At 36.8% G+C, this 23001-nt stretch overlaps 1 protein-coding gene across 3 annotated transcripts in view; it reads left to right on the top strand.

The window, feature by feature from the left end:
• GRB14 (growth factor receptor bound protein 14) overlaps positions 1-23001 on the top strand; it is a 156139-nt gene that overhangs the window by 57608 nt on the left and 75530 nt on the right. Inside the window, exon 1 of one of the 3 annotated variants that reach the window (XM_072612171.1) lies at positions 12213-12422. The exons of the other annotated variants lie outside the window; for them this stretch is intronic. Within the exon in view, the coding sequence (XP_072468272.1) occupies positions 12360-12422 (63 nt within the window). The 5' untranslated portion in view covers positions 12213-12359. Of the gene's footprint in view, positions 1-12212; positions 12423-23001 lie in introns of those variants that run through there. 3 annotated transcript variants of the gene reach the window in all.

Genomic DNA, 23001 nt, shown 5'->3' with positions numbered 1-23001 from the left:
GAAGAAATCAAAACAGTTTATAGTCACATAAAAATGCTTTAAATCATTATTAATTAGAAAAATTAACAATAAAGCAACTTTGAGATATCATTTTACCCCTACCAGATTGGTTAAAATGATTGAAAGGGAAAGTGACAAATGTTAGAGGAGATAGGGAAAGTGACAAATGTTAGAGGAGATGTGGAAAAATTGGGACACTAATTCATTATGGGTAGAATTGTGAACTGATCAAACCATTTTGGAGAGCATTCTGCAATTATTAAACTAACTATACTCTTTGACCTAGCAGTACCACTACTAGAACAGTTTTCAAAGATGACTAGGGAAAAAGGAAAAAAACCTGTAATGTTCAGTGGTTTTCTGTGGTGACAAAGAACTGAAAATTGAAGGGATGCCCATTATTTGGGGAATGGCTGAAAAAGTAGTATATGATTGTAATGGAATATTACTGTGCCATAAAAAATTGGTGATCTCAATGATCTTAGAAAGATCATGGAAAAATTTGCATGAAAAGAGTAAAATGAGAAGAACCAAGAGATTATTATATATGGTAACAGCAATTAAAAAAAATTATGGAATAATACAAGCATTTCCATAACATAGTACAATAAAAAAAGGAGATTGTACATGAACCTGAGAATCTACTATTCACAACTTGGTATTCCTTTCAGATACACACAAAATTAACATGGACATTTTTTCCTTTTTTTTCTTCCTTCCTCCCCACCCGTGCCCTAGAGATGGCTACTATTAGACACATGTAGATATATTGTAAAGTTATTCTGTAGATATTTCTATTTATTATTTGTTTCTCTGTATGCAGATAGTGTCTTTCTTCATATGCCCTTTATAGTTAATTTGGGTATTATAATAGACAAAAATAACTTATTCGCTCAAAGTCTTAATATTGCTGTTACTGTATACAATGTTCTCTTGGTCCTGCTCATTTCTTCATTATTTTGTGCAAGTCTTTCCATATTGTTTTAAGAATGACTTTGAGCAAATAAGTCATTTTGACTATTATGAATGTCCAGATTAACTATAAAGGACATATGAAGGAAGATGCTATCTGCATCCAGAAGAAGAATTGATAAATAGAACTATGTACAGAATAATTTTACATATATATACATATATAATATATAAAATATGTATGTATCTAATGGTAGCAATCTCTAGGGGTAGTGGGGAGGGAAGGATAAAAAAGAAATTTACTGGATAACTTTATTTTATATTTAAAAGGAATAGCAAGTTGTACATAATAGATTTGCAGTTTCATGTGCAATCATGAATCAATTTTTTTATTATACTGCTATGGAAATGCTTGTTTTATTCCATAAATTAACAAAAAGTCACAGAGATGGGAGATGGAGTGTTGTGTATGGAACTATAAGACCAGTGTACTTGGATAATAGAATATATGGAGGGGGAGGAAGTTAACAAGTCAACAAACATTTATTAAACACCTGCCATATGCTAGGCACACTGTTAAGTGTTGTGGATATAAGCAAAACAAACAAAAAAAAACAACTCAAGGAAACAAAACTTCTAAGATTCCTTCTGGAAGAATTCTTCAGTCAACATGTATTTCTTAAGTGCTTCCTGTCTGCCAGGCACTGTTTTAAGCACTCTGGATGTGAAGAAAGGCCAGACTGTGGTCCCTTCCCTGGAGGAGCTCATGTTCTAATGGCCAAGTCCTGCTCTTATGGAACTCAGAGTCTAATGAGGTAAGACAGCATGCAAACAATTATCTTATATGTAAAAGATATATAGAAGATAAATTGGAGATTATTTATACAGTGAAGGTATTAGCGTGAAGAGGAATTGGGAAAGATTTCTTGCAGACAGCAAGATTTTAACTGAGTTTCATGTCATGATCTTCTGAATCAGTTGTTGTTCCTGCTGTTTGGAGTGGGGAAGTGAAGGTAAGGACTGGAAATCTTCTTCTCTACCCTTTCCTGGAAGGTACAGAGGAAATGTGGAAGAATAAATCTTAGAGAGTTGACTCGCACAGTATATCATCTTGCTTTTACAGACCATGAAGACATCTCCAACTGCCTCTTGGACATTTAGTAAGGAATGTCTCCTAGACCTCTTAAATTCAACACTGAACTCATTATTTTCCTCTGATCTCCCAAAGCCTACCTCTTCTGAACTTGCCTGTGGAGGGTGCCACCATCTTCCCAGTTTCCTGGGCTCACAGCCTGGATCTTATACTTGTCTCTTCATTCCCCACCCTCCCCAAATCCAAACAATCCTGTTTTTTTCTACCTTCCTAACCTGTCTTGTAAATGCTCTTTTCTCTCCTTCAGGCACTTCAGGATCTCATGACTGGACTATTGCAAGAGCATGCTAGTTGGTCTTCCTACCTCAAATCTCTTACCAGTCCAATCCATTCTCCACTCAGTTGTCAAACTAATTTCCTTAAAGCACAAGGTGGATTATGTTATACGCACCCCTTTCCTATCACCCCCTATTCCATTGACTCCAGAGACACTTTACTGCCTCTAGAATCAATCATAAAATTTTCTCCTTGTATTTTTAAACCCCTCTATAACTTGATACTTTCCTACCTTTCTGGTCTTCTTATATTCTCCTCCCACACCTATCTGCTTACCAGGTACTTTGTGACATAGGTTTCCTTGTTCTTCTTGGAACTCTCCCTCCTCATCTCTGCCTCCTAGATTTCTTGGTTTCCTCTAAGTGTCGTCTGAAGTTCCATTTTTTGAATAAAACCATTCTCTTTACTAAGGCCAATCTTTCTGTATGTACTCCTATCTTTCCTATCCTGTTTTCTCCAGAAGATTACCCCCTCTCATCCCCTTTCTCTCTAATATTCAATCTTCTGTGTCTTCCTTATCCTTAAAGATCTCCTAGTATCTTTCCTTGTCTTCATGGATCAATTCCTCGAGAGTCTATGCTCAGTGCTTCTAGTTCCTCTGTTCTTTAATTCAGGTCTGGATGAAGAACTTGTGGCCTTCTAGTTCCTCGAGTGCAGCCTTTTGATTGAGTCTAAGTTTTACAGAACAAATCCTTTTATTAAGGGCATTTGTTCTGTGAAGTTTGGATTTAGTCAAAGGGCTACATTTTGAGGACCTATAGGCCCTAGGTTTCCCACCCCTTTACTCAGTGCGTTTTCTTTTCTCTTGTCTCCAATTTATCCTGTAAACATCTTTTTTTTTTTTTTTTTTTTTTTGGTATTTGGTTGTTGGCATGTTGTCTCCTTCATTAGACTGTGAGTTCCACAAAAGTGGGGACTGTCTTCTCTGCCTTTCTTTGCATCATTTATCACTTAGCACAGTGTTTAATAAATACTTATCACCTAACTCAGTCAGAAGTTCTCTGTGCCCAATCACCTTGATAAGGAACTGCCCTATTCTACTCCTTTAATATTATTTTCCCAGGAAAGTGCTTGTTTCTTTAATAAGTTGAATGAGTATGATTTGGGGTACATTGATCCATATTCCCAATTGTGGACTGTCTGGTGAGTAGGAGAGTATCCAGCAGTTCATTAGATGCAATTCTTAATTGTCTCTCCCAGTGCCATGCTCTTGAGTCTCAGCAATGTCTTTGATACGTAGTTCTTAGTTACTTCCAAATTTAGCAGTTTTTTTTGATGAGAGCCTAGACTTTTGGACAATCCGTTTTAGACCATTAAGGTATTTTTAGTAGCTGTCTTTCCTAATACTTTGATATAGTCCATGACATGGATAATTGAGTGATAATTACCACTATGCTGTTTGTTTGTTTTTTTTATACTACATACTCGAGGCTTATGATTTTGAAAGTATAGGGAGTCCCTAATATTGAAAAGGCAAGAATGTTCTGGGGTTGCGAAGAGAGCTTCAAGGAAGGGAGAACAACTAGAAAATTATTGCAATAGTCTAAGTGTGAGGTGATAAGAGCTTGTGTAGATATCGTGAAATCATCTGCATAGAGATGATAGTTGAGTTTCTGATAGCTGATGAGATCACTAAGCAAAATTAGATAGAAGAAAAAGAGAAGAAAATTCAGGATAGAGCTCTGTGGGACACTCATAGTTACTGGGCATCATCTGGATGAAGATCCAGTAAAAGAGACTGAGAAGTCATAGTCTCTCAGGTAAAAGGGAACCAGGAGAGAGCTGTGTTACAGTGTCAAATGCTACAGAGAGAGCAAGAAGTCATCCTTCTATATCTGAAAAGTGACACAATCTCCAGAAATGGGTGAAATCTAAGTCACTCTCTTCTTCTGGTGATTTGCATGATCTCCAGGCAACTTTTGAGGTTCACTCTATTCAGTTTCATAAACCAGTCCTGATCTTGATGACATTATTTATCAATACTCCAGGTTTTCTTTTTATCTTCCTCAACCATTTCACTATCTGGATCGTAATCTCTCTCTTCCCCAGCTCCTACTCTTATACTAGGAGCCTTCACTATACATATTGATGTTCCCTCAAACACCCTAACCGCCGTGTTCTAGAATCTACTTACTTCCCTTGACTTACAGGAGATGCTCGTTCCCTTGATCTTGCCATCACCCGTAAGTGTTATACTGATATATTCATGAACGCTGAAATTACTTTGTTTGCTGTGACCTTCAATTCTTGTAGCCCTCAGTGCTTTTCTTAGCCATCACTCCTGTACTTGCTACACTCCTATATTAGCTACACTCTCTTCCCTTCCCTATCTCAACCCCTGAGTTAAGTCAGCTCAACCCAACATTATCTTCTGTAATGAAAGCCTTTCCTCTTGTCTTGCCACCAATCATAACTTGCAAAACCCCAAACTTGGATTATGCCCTACCCTCAACCTTCCTTCCTCCTGTGGTGAATGGAGAGGGAGAAAATCATGAAATCATGTTGACTTGGCCCACTACACATTGTCAACTGAGTCTTGAAGCAAGGCCTTCTTTTTATACCTCTCTAATCATTTGCTATCACTCACCACAACATCTATTATAGATCTTTTCATCTTTCCTCAAGTCTCCCATAGTACCCCTTTCCCCCTAGACTCTCACCTAAAGATCTCTCTCTCTCTCTCTCTTTCTCTCTCTCTCCCTCCCCCTTCCCCCTGTACTTCCCTCCCCCTTCCCCCTGTACTTCCCTCCCTCTCTGTTTCTCTCTCTTTACCCTCCTCCCTCCCTTCTCCTACTGCTCTCACAGCACTCCAATATCTTTGTCTACTATGTCCTTTATTCACATGTTAAAAGAAAAGATGACCCTTTACTTTATCAAGACCAGTCCCTCTACATGCTCCCTTGATCCCATCCCATCCTGTCTGCTCAAGAAGATTACATTTCTTGGGTGTTAGTCACTCACAATGAAGGTGAAAAGCTCAGACAACAAATTTAAAAAGGTCTTTTAAAGATTAATATTATACAATGGAAAGAGGCAAAACAAAGATTATAAATGAGGTAGAGAAAATTAGTATTGCCATACAGTGAAATAATTCGCCTCAAAATCCAGGTGACTCAGGACTCATAATGAAATGTGCTACCCACCTCCTGACAGAGAGATAATGGACTTAGGTATACGTTGAGGCACATGGTTTTAGATATGGTCACTGCAGGAGTTTGTTTTGCTTGACTAACAAGAGTTTTCTTTTCTTTCCTTTTTCTTTTCTCAATGGGGATAGAGGTGGGAGGGAGAGAAAAGAAACATTTTTTTAAATTAAGAAAATAATTTGAAACATCTAAGCAATTTCTTAATCTATGGGTAACATTTTGAAATTTTGCTGTTGCTCTGCATTGATTTCAATTAGCTTGTATGCTATTCTTTTACTGGCTATTAACAGAACTCTCTGTCAGATAGCAAGAAAATGCCCTAAGGTTCCCATGGAGAAGTCAGTGTGTTTATGCCTAGAATAAATCATATAGCTGACAGTTGTTAAGAGAACAGAATTTTTATGTCCTTTAAAATCTCACAGAACCTTCATAGAATCACAATAACTCAGAAGAAATCTCTGAGCCCCTCAAAAGTCCATCTTGTACCTGAATAGGAATCCCTTCTTTACCATACCCAAATGGTCATTAAGCCTTTGTTTGAACACTTCATTTTAGGCCAAAACTACTATCACCTACTCTACTTAGAGATAAATTGTTAGGTAAAAACCTGCTTACTCTTTGTGGCATCTGCTCATTATTCCTAATTCTGCCCTCTTGGGCCAATCAGAATAAGTCTAATCAACCTTCCCCAGCCCTTCAGAATCTTGAAGACAGCTGTCACCTTCGAAGTCATTTGCTTTCCAAACCTGCTTCCTTCAGATAATACAAATATGTCAGGATCTTGATGCCCTTCAGCACCCTACCTTCTTCTGGCAGTTCTTAAGTTTATGAGTCAAAGTATTCCCTAAAATGTGATGTCTTTGTAATGCACTGTTAGAATAGTTAGCTCATTTTAAGTCCAGGGAGCAGTATGATGGCCTGTAAGGTCCATCTGGTTCATTCCTGTTTGTCTTTAGGAATCTTATTTTAGATGAAATAACTTGACTTCAGTTACATTTGCCTTGAGTTTTCTAGTTAGGAAAATTCCTACCACCTGGGTGTGGGCTGGGCTCTCCGCCTAACCTTATATAACATGGACTGGTAGTTCCCAGAAGTGAATAAGAGGAAGAGATAGGGATAGACATTACAACTGTGATTTAATTTACATAGGAAACTTCCAGGTGAGGAACCTTATAATGCAGATTAGCCCCTTCTCTGCCTTAGGGAGGCTAGAGCAGTAAGAGGGTGCTAAATCCACACAGTCAGTATGTGTCAGACTTAGGATTTAACCCAGATCTTCTTGACTTTGAGGGTAACTCGTCAATTCATGTCTACCACCTGGTTCATTGGAGGACATATTGGCAGAATGAATAATAAAAGAAATCTTGGAAATTACCTAACTAGGAAATGATTTGGAGGCAGTGATGGATCCAGATGTGCTAGGTACTTAAATTTGATTGGGGAAAACAACCCATAAAAGGTAGTAGAAAAGAGGAGGGAGGAGTTGCCTGAATGGTAGAGAAAGTCGGGAGAGTCAAGAGAGGAGCCTCATTTCATCTCAAATAGAATCTGACCTAATAGAGTGCTGGCATCTGGCTTACCCCTAACATGACTGGCTTGGCTATTTTCCTTCTCTGGAATCCAGAGACTTAAATAGTTGGGCCAGAGCACTGAGAGCCTACGTGATTTGTCCAGGGTTGTGCCTCTGGGAGGTATTAGAGATGGTGCTTGAGCCCATGTCTTCTGCTCTGAGGCTGACTCTCTAGCCTTTAAAAATTTTGAAAAATACAAGATGAGCTACTAGAAATGCCAAATACATGGTATGAATACAGGATTCATAGCAGAGAGTGTTTATTGTGGGGAGTCTGTTGTACTCAGGAGGGGCTTTGTGGAAAAGGACAATTGCCTCAACTTTCTCACTTCCCACTTGCTTTTTATCCCTTTGAAATTAGACCTCTGTATTCTTCTACCTCTAAGATCATTTCTTTATTGCTTAATTTTATATACTTTTTTTAGTTCTTATCTTTCTCAACTTCTCATTGGATACATTTGGTACTTTTGGTCACCCCTTCCATCCGCATAATCTTACTTTGTTAGGTTTTTGTGCCATGACTGTGATGATTTTCTTCTTTCCTGTCTGACTCATTCTCAGTTTTCTTTGCAGAATCATCAGCCATGTCCAACCCACTCTGTGTAGATATGCCCTAGAACTCTGTAGTAGACCCTCTACTCCTCTTGTATACACTGAGGGATATGCACAACTCCAAGGGATTCATTGATCATCTCTACGTCGATGAATCCACATTTGTATATCTCACCCTCATCTCTTCTGAGTGCCAGTCCTGAATCTTTCTCCACCTGGACTTTCAATAGGGATATCAAGTTCTCAGCATGTCCATACTGGAACTTATCTTTTTACTTCCTTCCTCCTCCTTCCCCCCATTTCTGATATGGGCATCATTGTTTTGGTTTTTTTTGGGGGGTGGTTTTGTGGTTTTTCCTAACCTGAGAGTCATACTTTACCCTTTAATCCCATTCACCTCCCATACTCAGTTGCCAAGTCTTATTTTAGCATTTCATCATCTCTTGCATCATCCCTTGTTTCCACTTATACCAACCTTCCTTGTTCAGGTCCTGATCTCTTCTTGCCTGGATGACTGCAGTCCCCTAATAATTTATTCTCCTTGCACTGCACCTTTCCCCTCCATCATTTGCATTGCTGCCAAATTGACATTCCTGAAGTGAAGACCTGACCATATCTCCTGATCAAGAAATTTCAGGGGCTCCTTATGATCCCTCCGATAAAATACAAAATCATCTTTGTGATATTTAAAGCCCTTTACAATCAAGTATCAGCATTTCTTTCTAGGACAGTTCCATGTGTGGGGGTATCTCCTTTGCTGTTCCCTCACCTCTCTAACTTCTAGGTTCTCACACTGCAGGCTGCCCTCGCTTCACTGACAACTTGTGGAATGAAACGTTCCCTTCAAAGCTTAGCTCAGTTGAAATCCTGAAGCCTTTCCAGATCACAGCAGCTGCTAGTTTGACCCCCAAGAAATTGCTTGGTATCTCACTTCTAACCTGGCTCAGCTCCTGACTTTCTGGACTTTTGCCTCCTCCATGCCAGCTGCTTTTTTCACACGGGTCATGCCTCTCTCCTAATTATTCTCCAGAACCTCCATTTGAGGAAGTGTTCATGATAGACCATGCTCACTTCTAACTCAACTTAGCTCCTCACTCTGGACTTTTCCATCTTGCTTTCATGGGTCCCTCATCACCTTTAATGTTGTTGTTTTGTCTCATTAGAATGTTCATGCCCTGAGAGAAGGGGCGATCTTTCTGTTTGCTTGTATTTGTATTTCCAGGCATAAGTGCTTAATAAATGCTTTAATCTAATCTATTTTGTCTATGCTTATATAAAGTATACTTGTATATACTTTTAGTTATAGAGACATAAATATGGATATGCATAGATATATCTGTAACTTAAATATATCTGTCTATATATAACATAAATATAGTTATCCGTATAAAACATAGTTATCCACATCTATATCTTTCTAGATCTATAATAAATATATATTTAGATGTATGCACACCTATGTCTCTCTTTATATAGATATCTATATAGATACATTTATATTATAGCTAGGTATTATATATAATCTTTAAATTATAGACATCTGTCTGGATGTCTTAACATAGGTATCTTTATAGTATGGTTAATCTATACATTGTATATATTATAGATTAATTATCTTTATATAAAATGACTTATAGAAGTTGTTTCCCTTGATGGAATGTGAGTTCCTTGAGACCAGGGGACTGTTTTATTTTTGTTCTCATATTCCTGACACCTAGCACAGTGCCTGGTCTAATAGTAGGCACTTAATAAATTCTTGGTGATTGATTGATATCCAAAGTTCCCTTTAAGGGTTAGCTTAAATGTTACCTCCTTCATGAGGACTTTCATGATCTCTCTTGTTGTTAGGCATACCCCTTCTTCCCTGCCCCAACAACTTTGTAATTACTGTGTAATATCATCATAATAATTAATAATAATACAGCTAACATTTATGTAGCACCTACTATGTGCTAGGCACTGTGCTGATAGAAGTATCACATCATTTGATCCTCACAACAACCATGTGAAGTCAATGTTATTATTATCCCCGTTTTACTGTTGAGTAAACTGAGGCAAAAAGAGGATAAGTGACTTGCGTAGGGTCATGAAACTAGTAAATATCTAAGGCTGAATTGACTCCAGCTGCTTCAAGTGGGGAATATTTGGTTGAACAGACAAGAAAGGGGGCAGAATAATCAATAATTCACTTGTGAGAATGTCCAAAATGTATTCAAGGGATGGTGACTCAACTGGCCTGATTTGGATTGATTTGTAGATGGAGAGAGACACAAGATTAGTTGGAAGCCATTTGTGTGAGAAGTCAGATGCCTGGTTTAGTAGGTTGGTATTGGATCCTGTTGGCATGGGGGAGTCCTGATAATTTTTTAGTGAGGAAATGACATGATGTGGTTGTGATGTTGGATGTATCATGATTGTCAATGAAATATTTTTTCTTCTTTCTTTTGATTTGATCATCTCAACCATGCTACTTTTTCATTGTTTTTTTTTTTTTTAAAATACATAGTTTTTCAAAGATGGTTTCAAAAATAGTTATCTTTCTTGTAACATTTAGTCAGATAAATGCCACATTTAACTTTGGCAAAAGTTCATTAAAAAGCTGTAAACTTCATCTTTCAACTGTAGAGGGTATAAAACATATTTCACTCTGAAGTTAACTGTCAGGTATTTATTTAGCTGCAAAAAGTAGGTTTATTGCATTTGAATCAGAAAAACTAAATGCTATCTTGATTTTGAAGAATTTATATGGAAGTTTGATAATAAAACACAGAATCATGCCCTAGCTTAGCTGCTGTGGAGCCCAGTTTTAAAATTTGAATTATGTCAGGACATATTTTTCTGTGGAATGTTCAAAACCTATATTGAACTTCAAGAATTCAGTCCAGTATTTATTATGTAACTACTGTGTGCAAATAGTATGTAAATATGGAGATGAACAAAATTGCATGTTGCAAGTTCAGGAAACAAGGACAAAAAATAAAACTACCTCAGGCCTAAAGGAGCACACAATCCAGTGGGTCACAAGCTACAGAAAATATTGAAGTGAATTTTGCACATGGTACTGGAGTTGATATAGGTGCCCTCAAGAAAGAGTTTTGTTGCTTTGGTTTGCCAGGAAAATGATCCAAGTTTGTTAAAACTGAGTAAATTGTTTATGCCACAGACAGAATGATTCTCCTTTCAACCTTTAAAATTCTTTTCTTCTCTTCCTCCCATTCCCACATTTATAAGTTTTAGGGTAATTGTATGTGCTTTTATTCTTTTTTAAGCTCATGATTAAAGCTAATTCTGCAAGGATCAAATTCTTGCCCCTAAACTAGATCAATTTGACTTTACATTTGGTTCAGGAGCCATTTCCCTCCCCCTCTTTTTTCCTCTCCCATCCCATAATCAGAGACAACTTGTTTTGAAACAGCATAGAAAACAATTTGAGTTTTCCTTTCGTATTTTTTGATAAAGTCTGTACTTGGCACTCATTAGAAAAACATGTAAGTGTAAGACAATGAACTAAATCCTAATGGCACTTGAGTTGTGGAAATACCACGTCCCTCTTTTGCAGGGGATCTTCTGTGTTACTAAAATAGTAATGTTATAATCTTGCAGTAACGTGGGGTATCTTTTACACTGAACTTGTCTCTGCTCTCAGTTTATGGCTAAGCAGGAAAGGTGTTAGGGTTAATAAGGAGATTTAAGGAATTGCTAGTTGGCAAATTTGTTTGTGATTGTGAAAACTCATGTTGCATTTAATATTTGAAAATGGTTTCTTATTTGATATTACAGAACATTTACTTTAACATCACCTTACAGAGATTTCAATGAAAACTGCTTATTAGTAGGTCCTATTTTCAGCCCCCTCCTCTTAAAAAAAAGTTCTTTTCATTTAGTAATTCTAGGAAAAAAGAAAAAAAAGTTTAGGAGATTTGAGACCTAGATTAGTATTTTAAAGGTTTCAACTTGAAATAGACATGTTAATAATGTGCACTTCTCTGTTGCTTTTTAAAAAATAAAAACTTTGGAACTTAATTTGTATTGCATTTCAGAAAACTTCCCTATGTATTAATCCCATTTTTTGTTGAATTGATCTCTAACGTGGTATTTGACTGCCTAGGACAGTCTGACTTTTAACTCTAAATGTAGGAGTTACTATTTACTAGGGGGTAGGATGTGTTTATGCAGAATGCAACTTTCTTAATGGCATATACATATGAATTCCGTTGAGAGCTTTCATTTTAATCTAATTTGCAAAGTCCCCAAATTGACCCAATTACCCATTTTATGAGTAGCATAACTATTGAGTAAATTTTGTTCATCTCCATATTTACATGCTTTAAATAGACCAGCGTAAACAATCTCTTATCTGCCATATGTTAAATTGCTTTGGTAAAATAAGGATACAACTGTCTAATCAACAAAGATGGCATTGAATTACACTGTTTTGAGGAGAAAAAAAAACGGCCCTAAGTGAGCTAAATGCCTGTTAATCTGGTTCTTTAAATAACCTAAACAAAAGTGTCCGAATGTGTTTCCAAGGACAAAGGAGGCGTTTTCAAGAATATGATTGGTTGCTGCCTTGTCCTGTCCCATAGTCATCCTTCATTGGCTTTGGGTAGAGTTAGATTCACATAAGCAGGATGACATTTACTACTTTTTGAGTAGTTTCTTCGAACTGAGAACAGAAACTCCCCGGAGTAACTGCCGATTTCATTTCACATATGGTCTACTAGAGGGTGTAGTTCTATGAAGAAAAGACATGAGCTTGTATGCAAGAAGGGTCACCCTGCCAGCAATAACTCCAATAGTTCTGCAGAAAAGGGTAGGGTACAAATCTTCTCCTCTCTCTCTCCCCTAACCCCTTTCTGTAAATGTCTGGGAAACTTTCATTATAGATTCTGAGAGAATATTTGCTGAGTTCACTGAAAGTGTTACTTGACTTGAACTGAAAAAAATAATTTATGTCAGAATGGAGGTATTGTAGAAGTTGGCCACCATGTGGAAATAGCTGTATCCATTTTAGATAACTGGGTAGCATTTTAGGCAATGTGTAAGAAGCCTTTTTTCTTGTACCATACATATTTACCCTTAGTTGTTTTTGCTTTCATTTTAATTGCCAATCCACACTTACTGTAGTGTTTTAGATTGGTTTAGAAGGAACAGTTTGTTTCCCTGTACTTCATAACATTTTTCTTCTTTATTGCTGAGAGAAAATATGTATTTGCTTTCCTGTTCAATATACATTTTCCAGTTTATAATCCTCATTTCTGCCTATTTTTATTGATTTTTATTTTAAATCTATGTGAATGTTATAATTCCAGATATTAAAAAATACATACTTTGTCAAATAAAGCCTTATCTTTCTGTGTCATTTACATTACATTTTATATTTTAATGTTAACACTGTATATATTAGCATGTAAGTTAGAATAATAACTAATACATAATCTGAATATATTCTTCTAAATGTTTAAGTGTGGTGATAATGCATAACTGAGTTCCTTGTTGGTCAACTGAAAATTGAATTCATTATGGCCACTTAAACACTGTACTCACTATTGTAGCGTATGTATTTCATTTAAACTTGAATATTCTAGCTACCTTTTTAATTTGATTATTCTCCTGGTGTCTCTCCTCCCATTGAGGTATATAACATACAGGTTTCATTCTAAATTGCTTATTCCTAAGGCCATTTTTTGTTTTGTAAGTTATTAATTAAATTGCATATTGAAAATTATTATGCAGGTTTTCTTTCCTATTCAGAAAGCTAAAGCTCCGGATCTTTGCTCTACTTAACCTTTCTGTGTCTCTATTTTCTTACATGCAAAATGAGGGAGTTGCTCTAACCCCTTTCACCTCTAAAATTATATAAATTTGAATATATTTTCTTTTAGAATCATGCAGATTTAAAATAACATCTGTTTTGTTCATTCCTTGTTTTAAAGTATGATTGAAAAACATTAATAAAAGGTGCTATCATTTTTAAGGACTTTTTTTAAAAAACAGTTTACAGGAAACAGGAGCAAAACTTGAATAGAAAATGAATTCAAGAGTTGAAAGACAATCAGAAGAATAAAATTGCTTTGGAAATGTTTGTATTTGCTGAGGGAAATCTGAGGTTTTAGTTGAGAACTTTTTGAATTTTTCTCAGTTTTTGTAATGGTTCCTTAAGGTTTTCCACAATAGGTAATAACTGAATAAGGACCAACCCTATGGCTTTCTTTTTCAATATACAAAACATAATGAAATTATGTATAAACATTAGCATGTTGCATGTGAAACTATTCCTGGCCAACTTCCATGATATTATAACCCTCACAGGGCTTATATGTCTCTTCAGCTCTTCTGCCAAGGTCGATGCCATTTACTTTAGGGATTGGAGGTATTTTTTTCTTACTGTTTCTTTCACACATTGGATTATATCTTATTAGGTGAGAAAATGATTCTGTGGACAGACATGTCAGGAACTGACATAACTATTTATTGAAACCAGCCTCACAAAGGAATACCCCAAATTACTACACATTATGTGTTTCTTTATGCACAAGGTTGCATTTTTTTCAAGAAGGAACAGGCTAATCTCACAGCTCAGTGTATGGCTACTTTATTTACCTTAAACAGATCAGTGCTGGTTATAAGGGAGGTTTAGCTGTAGGCATCCAGCTTCTTGACAATGTGAGTTCAGTACATCTGCAGAAGTATCTGGTGTCAGTAGAAAGTCACTTCCATGACTGTTAGTGTCTGATCTATCAGGATTTAAAGCTTTTACTTCACTTTTGTTATTGTATTTCTCTAGTGCTTTGCCCAGTGCCTGGCAATAAGTAGTAAATGTTTAATAAGTGCTTGTTGATCAGTTGGTTCATTAAAACTTTTATAATTTGTTCCCTTGTAAAAACTCGAATTTATGGTGTTTCTCTTTCAATGATGAGCTTTGCTATTTGATAGGGATAGGGGAAAAGGGAGGAAACTTTTTTTCACTAACTTCATCAGTCATATGTAGTTTTCTTGATTTTGAAAACCTCAGTTCTAAAATTTTCTTTTACAAATTAAATTTTATTTTTTCAATTTTTTATTTTCTCTTCCTTCCACCTTTCCATAATTCCATTTTTTTGGGGGGGGGAATGAAAACTTTGTAAGAAAGATGTAAGCAAAACAAATCGCTCCATTAGCTGTGTCCAAAAATGAATGTGTCATCCTGTATATTGAATCAGTCTGAGACCTTTCAGGCTCTGGGTATGTTCTTCATGATTTCATCGTTGGTCCTCCAGAATCAGGGTGGTTTATTACATTGAACACGTTCTTAAGTGTATTAGAGTTCATTTTTATAGCATTATTATTTTCTTCAGTATTTTTTGGGTCTCCTTTAGCAAGCTATTGACTCTTTTTTCATGATTTTCTTGCATCACTCTGATTTCTTTTCCCAGTTTTTCTTCTACGTCTCCTACTTGATTTTCAGAATCCTTTTTGAGTTCTTCTATGACTTGCAACCAATTCATATTTTTCTTGGAGGCTTTGGATGTAAGAGCTTTGACTTAGTTGTCTTCTTCTGGTTGTATGTTTTGATCTTGTTTTTCACCAAAGTAAGATTCTATAGCCCAAGTTCTTTTATGCTGTTTATTCATCTTCCCAGCCAAATACTTGACTTTGTAACTCTTTGTCAAAATAGGACTCTGCTTTCAGTAGGGGTGGGGGTGGGTGTCCTGTCCCAGGCTTCAAGGGTTTTGTATCAGCTGCTGGATTCCCACACTGTCTGTGGGCCCAGAGCTCTGGAAGCAGCCTCTGCTGCTGCTTCCGCCTCCCTCGTTGCCCTGGGACTGGGGCTATGCTGGCCAGACAGGGAGCTCCTCTTTTACCCAGGTTCCACAGAGCTTTTCCATTGGCATTTGTGGGGTGAGAAGATTGGAAACTGCCACAGCTGCCAGTGATTCAGTCTCCTGAGGCCTGCTCTGGCCTGTCTGTGCTGTTATGGCCTACTCTGGAGGGCGCTCCACTCCCCGCCTGGTGCAAAAGACCCTTCCTGTTGACTTTCCAGGTTGTCTTGGGCTGGGGGATTTGTTTAACTGTTATTTTGTGGGTTTTGTAGCTCTAGAATTTGCTTAGGGTCATTTTTTACAGGTATTTGGAGGGCTTTGAGGGAGAGCTTGGGGAAGTCCCTGCTTTTTACTCCACCATCTTGACTCCTCCCCCTTTTATAGTGTTTTTGTTATTCTTGTGTGATGTTTTTCTCTGGGTTCTGTTCCCTGAATCAGTTCATATGTCTTGTCAAGTTTCTAAGAAACCATCTCTTTCGTCATTTCTTATGGCACAGTACATCTGTATATTCAAATTTCTTCACTCATTCCCCAATTGATGAACACCTTCTTATTTTCCAGTTTTTTACTACCTTTAAAAGAGTTGCTAAAAATATTTCTGCATGCATAGGAATTTTCAAAGCTCTGATTTCTTTTGGGGTATACACCTAATTCTACATTGCTTTCCAGAATCATTGGACCAATTCACAGCTCTACAAACAATGTATTAAATGTTTCCATCTTCTCACAGTTCCTCCACTCATTTTTGTTTTGGTCAACTTTGTCAATCTAATGAGTATGAGGCGGAACTGCAGAATTGCATTAATTTAGATTTTCCTACTTCTTGGTGATTTTGAGCACTTTTTCCTTTTTTCCTGGTCGCTGCTTTGAGGAGCTCAAATTCTTTTTTCCCCTCACTTAATAATATTTTATTTTTTCCTAATTACATGTATAGTTTTCAACATTCACTTTTATAAGATTTTGAGTTCCAAATTTTTTCTTCCTCCCCTTCTCTTGTCTTCTCCCCCAGACAACAAACAATCTGATATAGGCTATACTTGTACAATCATATTAAACACATTTCTATATTAGTCATGTTGTGAAAGAAGACTCAGAACAAACGGGAACAAGCATGAGAAAGAAAAAACAACAAGAAAAGAGAAAATATGCTTCAATCTGCATTCAGACTCCCTAGTTCTTTCTCTGGATGTGGATAGCATTTTACTTTATGAGTCTTTTGGAATTGTCTTAGATCATCGTATTGCTGAGAAGAGCTAAGTCTATCAAAATTGATTATCACACAATGTTGTTGTTACAATATTGCTGTGTTCAGAGTTCTTCTGGTTCTACTCACTTCACTCAGCATTGGTTCATGTAGGTCTTTATAGATTTTTCTGAAGTCCGCCTGCTCATCATTTCTTATAGCACAATAATATTCCATTACATTCATATACCACAGGTTGTCCAGCCATTCCCAAGTTGATGGGTATCCCCTCAATTTCTAATTCTTTGCCACAAGAAAAAGAACTGCTATAAATATTTTTGTACATGTGGATCCTTTTTCATTTTTTATGATCTTTTTATGATACGAACCTGGTAGTGGTATTGCCGGATCAAAGGGTATGCACAATTTTACAGCCCTTTGGGCATAGTCCAACTTGTTGAGCATTTTTTCACATGGCTATAGATAGCTTGGATTTCTTTTATTCTGCTTGTTCATATTCTGTGACTTTATACATTGTGAATGGGTTATGTAATTCTTAAGATATGAGACAGCATGACAAGGTGGAAAGAACACTTTCTGAAGTTACAGGATATTAGTTTAAATCCCCATTCCGATGCAATCTATCTGATTGCTTGGGCAAGTTACTTACCTTAACTAGTCCTCAGTTTCCTTGTCTCTAAAACAAAGGAGTTAGACTTCATGACCTCTGAGTTTCTGTTTAGCTCTAGGTTCATGATCCTATAATCCCACAACATCCGTTAGTGATTTTTTTCATTCCAATAACCCATTCTTTTGAAATAATCTACCTCTCCCTCCCCCCTCACCAACCTTCCTGATTTCTCAACTGTCTTTCTATGAAGTGGCTCATTGGTTTGATCTTTTTAAGTGAGAAAACTGAGGTTCAGGGAAATATTTTGCTTAAGATAACACACAAAAATAAGAGTAAAGTCAAAAAACAGAATTTAGGCCTCCTCACTCTTGTGTCTGTTTCCATTAAATGCATAGTGACTACTGAAATTATGCTAATTAAACTGCCTCCATGTATTATCTTCTGGCTCTTATGTAAGCAAAATCTACTGCATATTTTCTTCTGAGCTTTATAAGGTAGAACATGTAGTCCTTAATCAGTTTTACATGGTAACTTATTTTTCCTCTCAAATAGTTGTGTGAATTTCTAGTTGACCTGTGGCGTCTAGATTAATTCATTAAGGGAGTTGGGGGAAGGGGAACAAGCTTCCAGTCACTGTGCTATGTGCTTTATAAATATTATTTTATATAGACTAAAGAAATGTTTGAAGGCTCAGATAAAATTGTAAAAGAACCCTGTAATCAAAATTTTTGAACAATTTATGCAGAATGTGAGCATATTTATCTTCTTTTGTAGAAAGGCTGTTAAAGAAGATTTAGTTTTAACTCTCAGTTCTTTCCATTTGCACAGTAAATTCTATTAGCCCATATTCAACTAGCCAGTAATATGATACCTGAAGTAGGTACTGGTGCTGGTGCTGGTGCTGGTGGTGGTAGCAGCTAACATTTATATAGCTTTTGTTGTATGCCAAGTTAAGCTCTTTACGATCATTACCTCATTTGATCCTCATAACAACCCTGGGAGGTAGGAGATATTATTACCTTCATTTTTACAGATGAGAAAAGTGAGGCAAACAGGGTAAAGGACTTACCCAGAGTCCTACAACTAGTTAGTGTCTGAACTCTGGTTACCCTGATTTCGGTTCTAGTGCTTTATCCACTGAGCCAATAATAATTGATGTTGATAAGGATATGAAAAAATTTCAAGATGTTTGTGTATCTTTGGAATTATCGGAGAAAGAGGAAATGATGTTCACAAGTTTTCTTTAATACTAGATTGTGATGTTAGGAATACTTTTCTTATATTCTAGTCTCTTGAAAATTGATAGTCTGTGTAATAGATAGACACCGTTAATTATAATGATCTATTTCCCTGTCCACATGAAATGCTAAAGTTTATTGTGTGGAATAAATTTGGCACTGTTTAGTAGATAAAGTGCTTAGATTCTGACTCTCTTACTGACCATTTGACTGTGGCTAAGTCACTTAACTGAGCCTTAGGAAACTCCCTAATAGAATCATAGATATTTAGAGTTGAAAAGGACCTTTCAGATCAACAAATCTCATTTCTTCAGTAATACAAATAAAAAAGGAGTCCTGGAGAGGTGTGATTTATATAGAAGTAATGTTGGCTACTATTTATCCATTCACATTACCCACACCACCCTCTTGGCAATAAACTGCATGTATAATATACATTGACCGTATCTTTGATATTGTCCACATAATGCTGCAATTTTTTTATTTGAGTAAATCCTTTTAGACCGTATTGATAGAACATTTGTGCTCTTGTCCTTATTAGTATTATTCTCCAGTTTAGGGGTTCTTAACCTTTTTGCTATTACATACTCCTCTGATGACACATATTTCTGAACCAAGATGGAAGGGAATGCTAAATTTCAGTCATATGTTAGTGAAAATAATGAGGTACCCCTCTCCCTTGCCCCTTTCGAGTTCATAGAACCTTTGAAATCTGTCCACAGAGCCTTTGGTAGTCCATGGACCCAAGTTAGGAACCATAGGTCTAATGCTGCTTATTTATGAACCGTACTTCATTATACTAATCTGCTTAACAGAGAACATTCAAGGAGTTTCAGATTATAGTTGAGGTAAGACAACAAGCATTTATTGAGCACTCAATATGTGCCAAGCACTATACTAAGTGCTAGGGATACAAATGTGAACAAAAAGGAAAGCCAATCCTTGTCCTCAAGAAGTTTACATTCTAATGGAGAAGACAGTACATGAAAGGAAGCTGAAAAGCAGGGAGGATGTCATATAGGAAGGGAAGCTACCTTTGGGGGTGGGGAGGGAAGACCATGCTGTTGAAATGTGGGGAGTCATGGGCAGAGGCGAAAGGCAAATGAAGGATGGCTGGCCTGGTTCCCTTCCCAAATTAGAGGCCCTTGGGAGAACTCACCAATGAGAAAAGGGGTTGGATTTAAATGTTCTAAGGTAAGAAGGCCTCAGGTATTAAGGGATGGAAAAGAAGTCCAGAGTCAGAAATAGAGCTAGGGTTTCTTTACGTCCATTCCTTGCTTATAATTTCCAGTTGTATTCCATTACCTGCAAGAAAAATCCAAGTGGTATATGTGGATATTCAGCACTTCTGCAGCTTGAACCCAAACTATGTTTTCAACTCTAGTTGGAAAGACTTTTCCTCTTAATCTAAAGCTTACAACTGGTTGATTGAGCTGTGTTCTTATGTGGCTAGGGTGTCATGGCTAAAATATGATAGGGTGGTTTCAATCTTATCTTTATATCTCTAGCAATTTATCTATCACTACTTTTTAGTTACATTTACACAGTCTTTATCCCTTCACATGTGCACACTCATATCCATGTATGTGTGTATGTATTTTCCAATGTGTATGCCTTTTGTTCTTCTTTGACTTCGTATTATTTTATATTACTTTTTTTACCCAAGTTTTCGGCCCCATATATTCAATCAGTTCTCAAATCTTGTAAATCTTCTAAACATTTCTTACATACATTCCCTTCTAATAGCTATCACCCCAGTTCAGGCTTTCATCATCTCGTTCTTGGACTGTTGCAGTAGACTTCTAATTGGACTCTGTGTCTCTTTCCCATTCCATTCAGTGCTTCACACAGTGGCCAAAATGATTTTTGTAAAATTTAGATCTGACAATCTCCTTCCTGTCACTCTCTTACTAAACTCCCATCATTCTTTATTACCTCTATCATCAAAGATACTTTCTTCTGTTTGGCATTTAAAATTCTTAAGAATCTCTTTGCAATTTTTGCCTTTTGTTAAACATGTATTCCTTTCCTCAACACTTTATAGTTCAGATGTCCTGTCTTTCTTTACACATGTGACACTTTCCACATCTCCATGCACTTGCATTAGCCATCCCTTGGACCCAAAATATTCGTTCTCCTAATCTTATTCTTAAAATCCCTGGCTTTTCTCCACAGCTGCTGGTACCTTCCCTGTAACACAACGTCTATCTACTATATATTTATCTTGTATGTTTTGGCTTTATGTATATTTTGTCTGCCCCATTAAAATATAAACTCCCTGAGGGCAGGTACCATTGCTATTTTTTTTTTGTATCCTCATATATTGTTAATGCATTTTTTTGCTTAATTTGAAGATCTTTCCCATCCATTAATAAACCCATGGGACCTGCTTAAATCACATGGAAACCTCAGTCACATATGGTGGGAGGAGCTTGCTGAACTTGTGGAACAGGAAGGTGTGGAGCAGAAAGGGTGTAATGGGAAGTTAGACAAGTTAGAGCTGGAAAGGACAGAGGAAGCAGACAGCTAGGATTGTGAGTGCTTGTTTGTGAGAAGGCCTGAAAATGTCTGTAGACTTCTTGATTACTATGATGGACTTCTTTGTTGCTATGATGGATTTGACTTTCTGGTGTTGGGATTTGGCTTTATGGTGTCTGAATAAATGTTTTCTTCTGCCTTCTACATGGGGAGTCCAATATACTTTGTGATTCAGAACTATGCTGTCATATTTATCAGTTGCCCTTGGTGCTGTGAATATTGCCTTGGCAATATACCTCAGTACCCATGGTGGCACATAGTAAGTATTTAATCATGATTGATGTTAATGCCTGTTCATTGCTTCTCATATTTTATTTTTATTCCTCATATTTGTTTTTAATTATATTTTAGTATTATGCTAAAATGATATGTCACCGTTTATTTAGTCACTTGAGGTTTGGACAACAGAGAAAAATGCTGGATTTGGAGTAAGAGGGTTGGATTTAATTCCTCACTTTGCTGTTTACTGTCTGTATGACTTGGGTGAAGTAAATGAACTTTTATGAGCATCAGAGTTAGAATAGTTGATCTCTGGGTCTTTTCTAACTTTAGGTCACTAGTGGGGTGTATGCTGTGTTAAGGGAGGACTAGCTCATCTAGTATGAGAGTTTGCCAAGCTCTTTTCAGGACTGCTTATTTACCTTCAGTGTCTAGCTGGTCACCCCACTCTTCTCACCTGTGTGTGGCTCCAAGAAGCTGTAGCATGCATAGCAATCACATTCTGGTAAACCATCTCAGTAAAGGGGCTAAACCAGGTTGTGGGTAACTAGTGAGTTAAGGGGGTGTGTACCCCAAGCATGTGAAGACTTTCCTCAGTGGAATGGGTGGATGAAAACAATTTATTCCAGTGATGATGGAGGTGCCTAAAGCAGGTCCTGTGGAGCACTTAGAGTTTGCTCACTTGTTGAAGATGCTAAGGTCATCCACTGCATCCCAAACCAGTACAACTCTGCCTCAGTTAAATCTAATTCATGTACAAATCAAGATATTGTGCCATGATATCATTGGTCCTCTTCAAAAGCGAAGGACAAATAATTTGTCAACATTAGATCACTAGTTGGTCTGTTACGATTATCTTTTGATAAATGTCTTTTGGGGGGATAATTTTTTGGTGTACTACAGTATATAGGAGATTTCATTAATATAGATATTCTCTTCAAAGATGCAGCCTACAACCCCTTCATGTGACAACAGCTGGCTTTGTGTGACTCTTGTTTGTGCCCCCCATAAGTTTGTTTTTAGCATAGACTAATACTTCATTGCATTTATGACCTTATCAATCTGGGTATTCCTTCTAGTGACACAGTTTGTAAACCAGCTCTGCCTACCCATCCATCTTGTCCTATAAGTTTACCATAAGGGGTCTGCTCTTTACACTGGAGGCCTTCCTTCAGTTTTCTTTACGTTGCGTGGATGCTACTCGGTATGTGATTGATACTTATATTTTTCCTGTCATTTCTTTGACAACATACTTTATATTAATTCATCTGCCAAATTTCTTGTTTGCCTGCATAAGCCCATCATATCTGTCAATTGTGTGTGTGTATGTATGTGTTTTCCCCTGTGATCTCTAGTTTTAGTTCTTCAGAGATTGTAGTATTTCATAATGTGGAGCCTGCATTATCCCTGGAAGAATATTTGTGTTAACAGAGATTATATTCCCAATTATGAGTATAATTATATCATAGGATCTGATTATTTTATTAACTTTTACTGTACACTGTCAGATTCTTCTTCAAAAGTATCCACCAATTTGCATTTGTATCAGGAGTGTAAGAGTGTGTTTATTTCCACATAATCCTATGAACACTGAAATTTTGTGATCTCTTTGAATTGTAGGGTTGTCCTGTTATTAAATTATCATATGGTAATTAGACTTTTCATGTATGTGTATCTTGTTTAAATGGAATCTTGTTCAAGAAATGGGACCATGTTTTATACTTTTTTTTTGCTGTTTAGTTATTTCAGTCATGTATAACTCTCTGCAACCTCATTTGGGA

This window comes from Notamacropus eugenii, chromosome 5 (assembly GCF_028372415.1).
Source record: "Notamacropus eugenii isolate mMacEug1 chromosome 5, mMacEug1.pri_v2, whole genome shotgun sequence".
Classification (NCBI taxonomy): domain Eukaryota; kingdom Metazoa; phylum Chordata; class Mammalia; order Diprotodontia; family Macropodidae; genus Notamacropus; species Notamacropus eugenii.
Note: the sequence above shows the minus strand (reverse complement) of the source record. Positions and strands in the feature narration are given on the sequence as shown.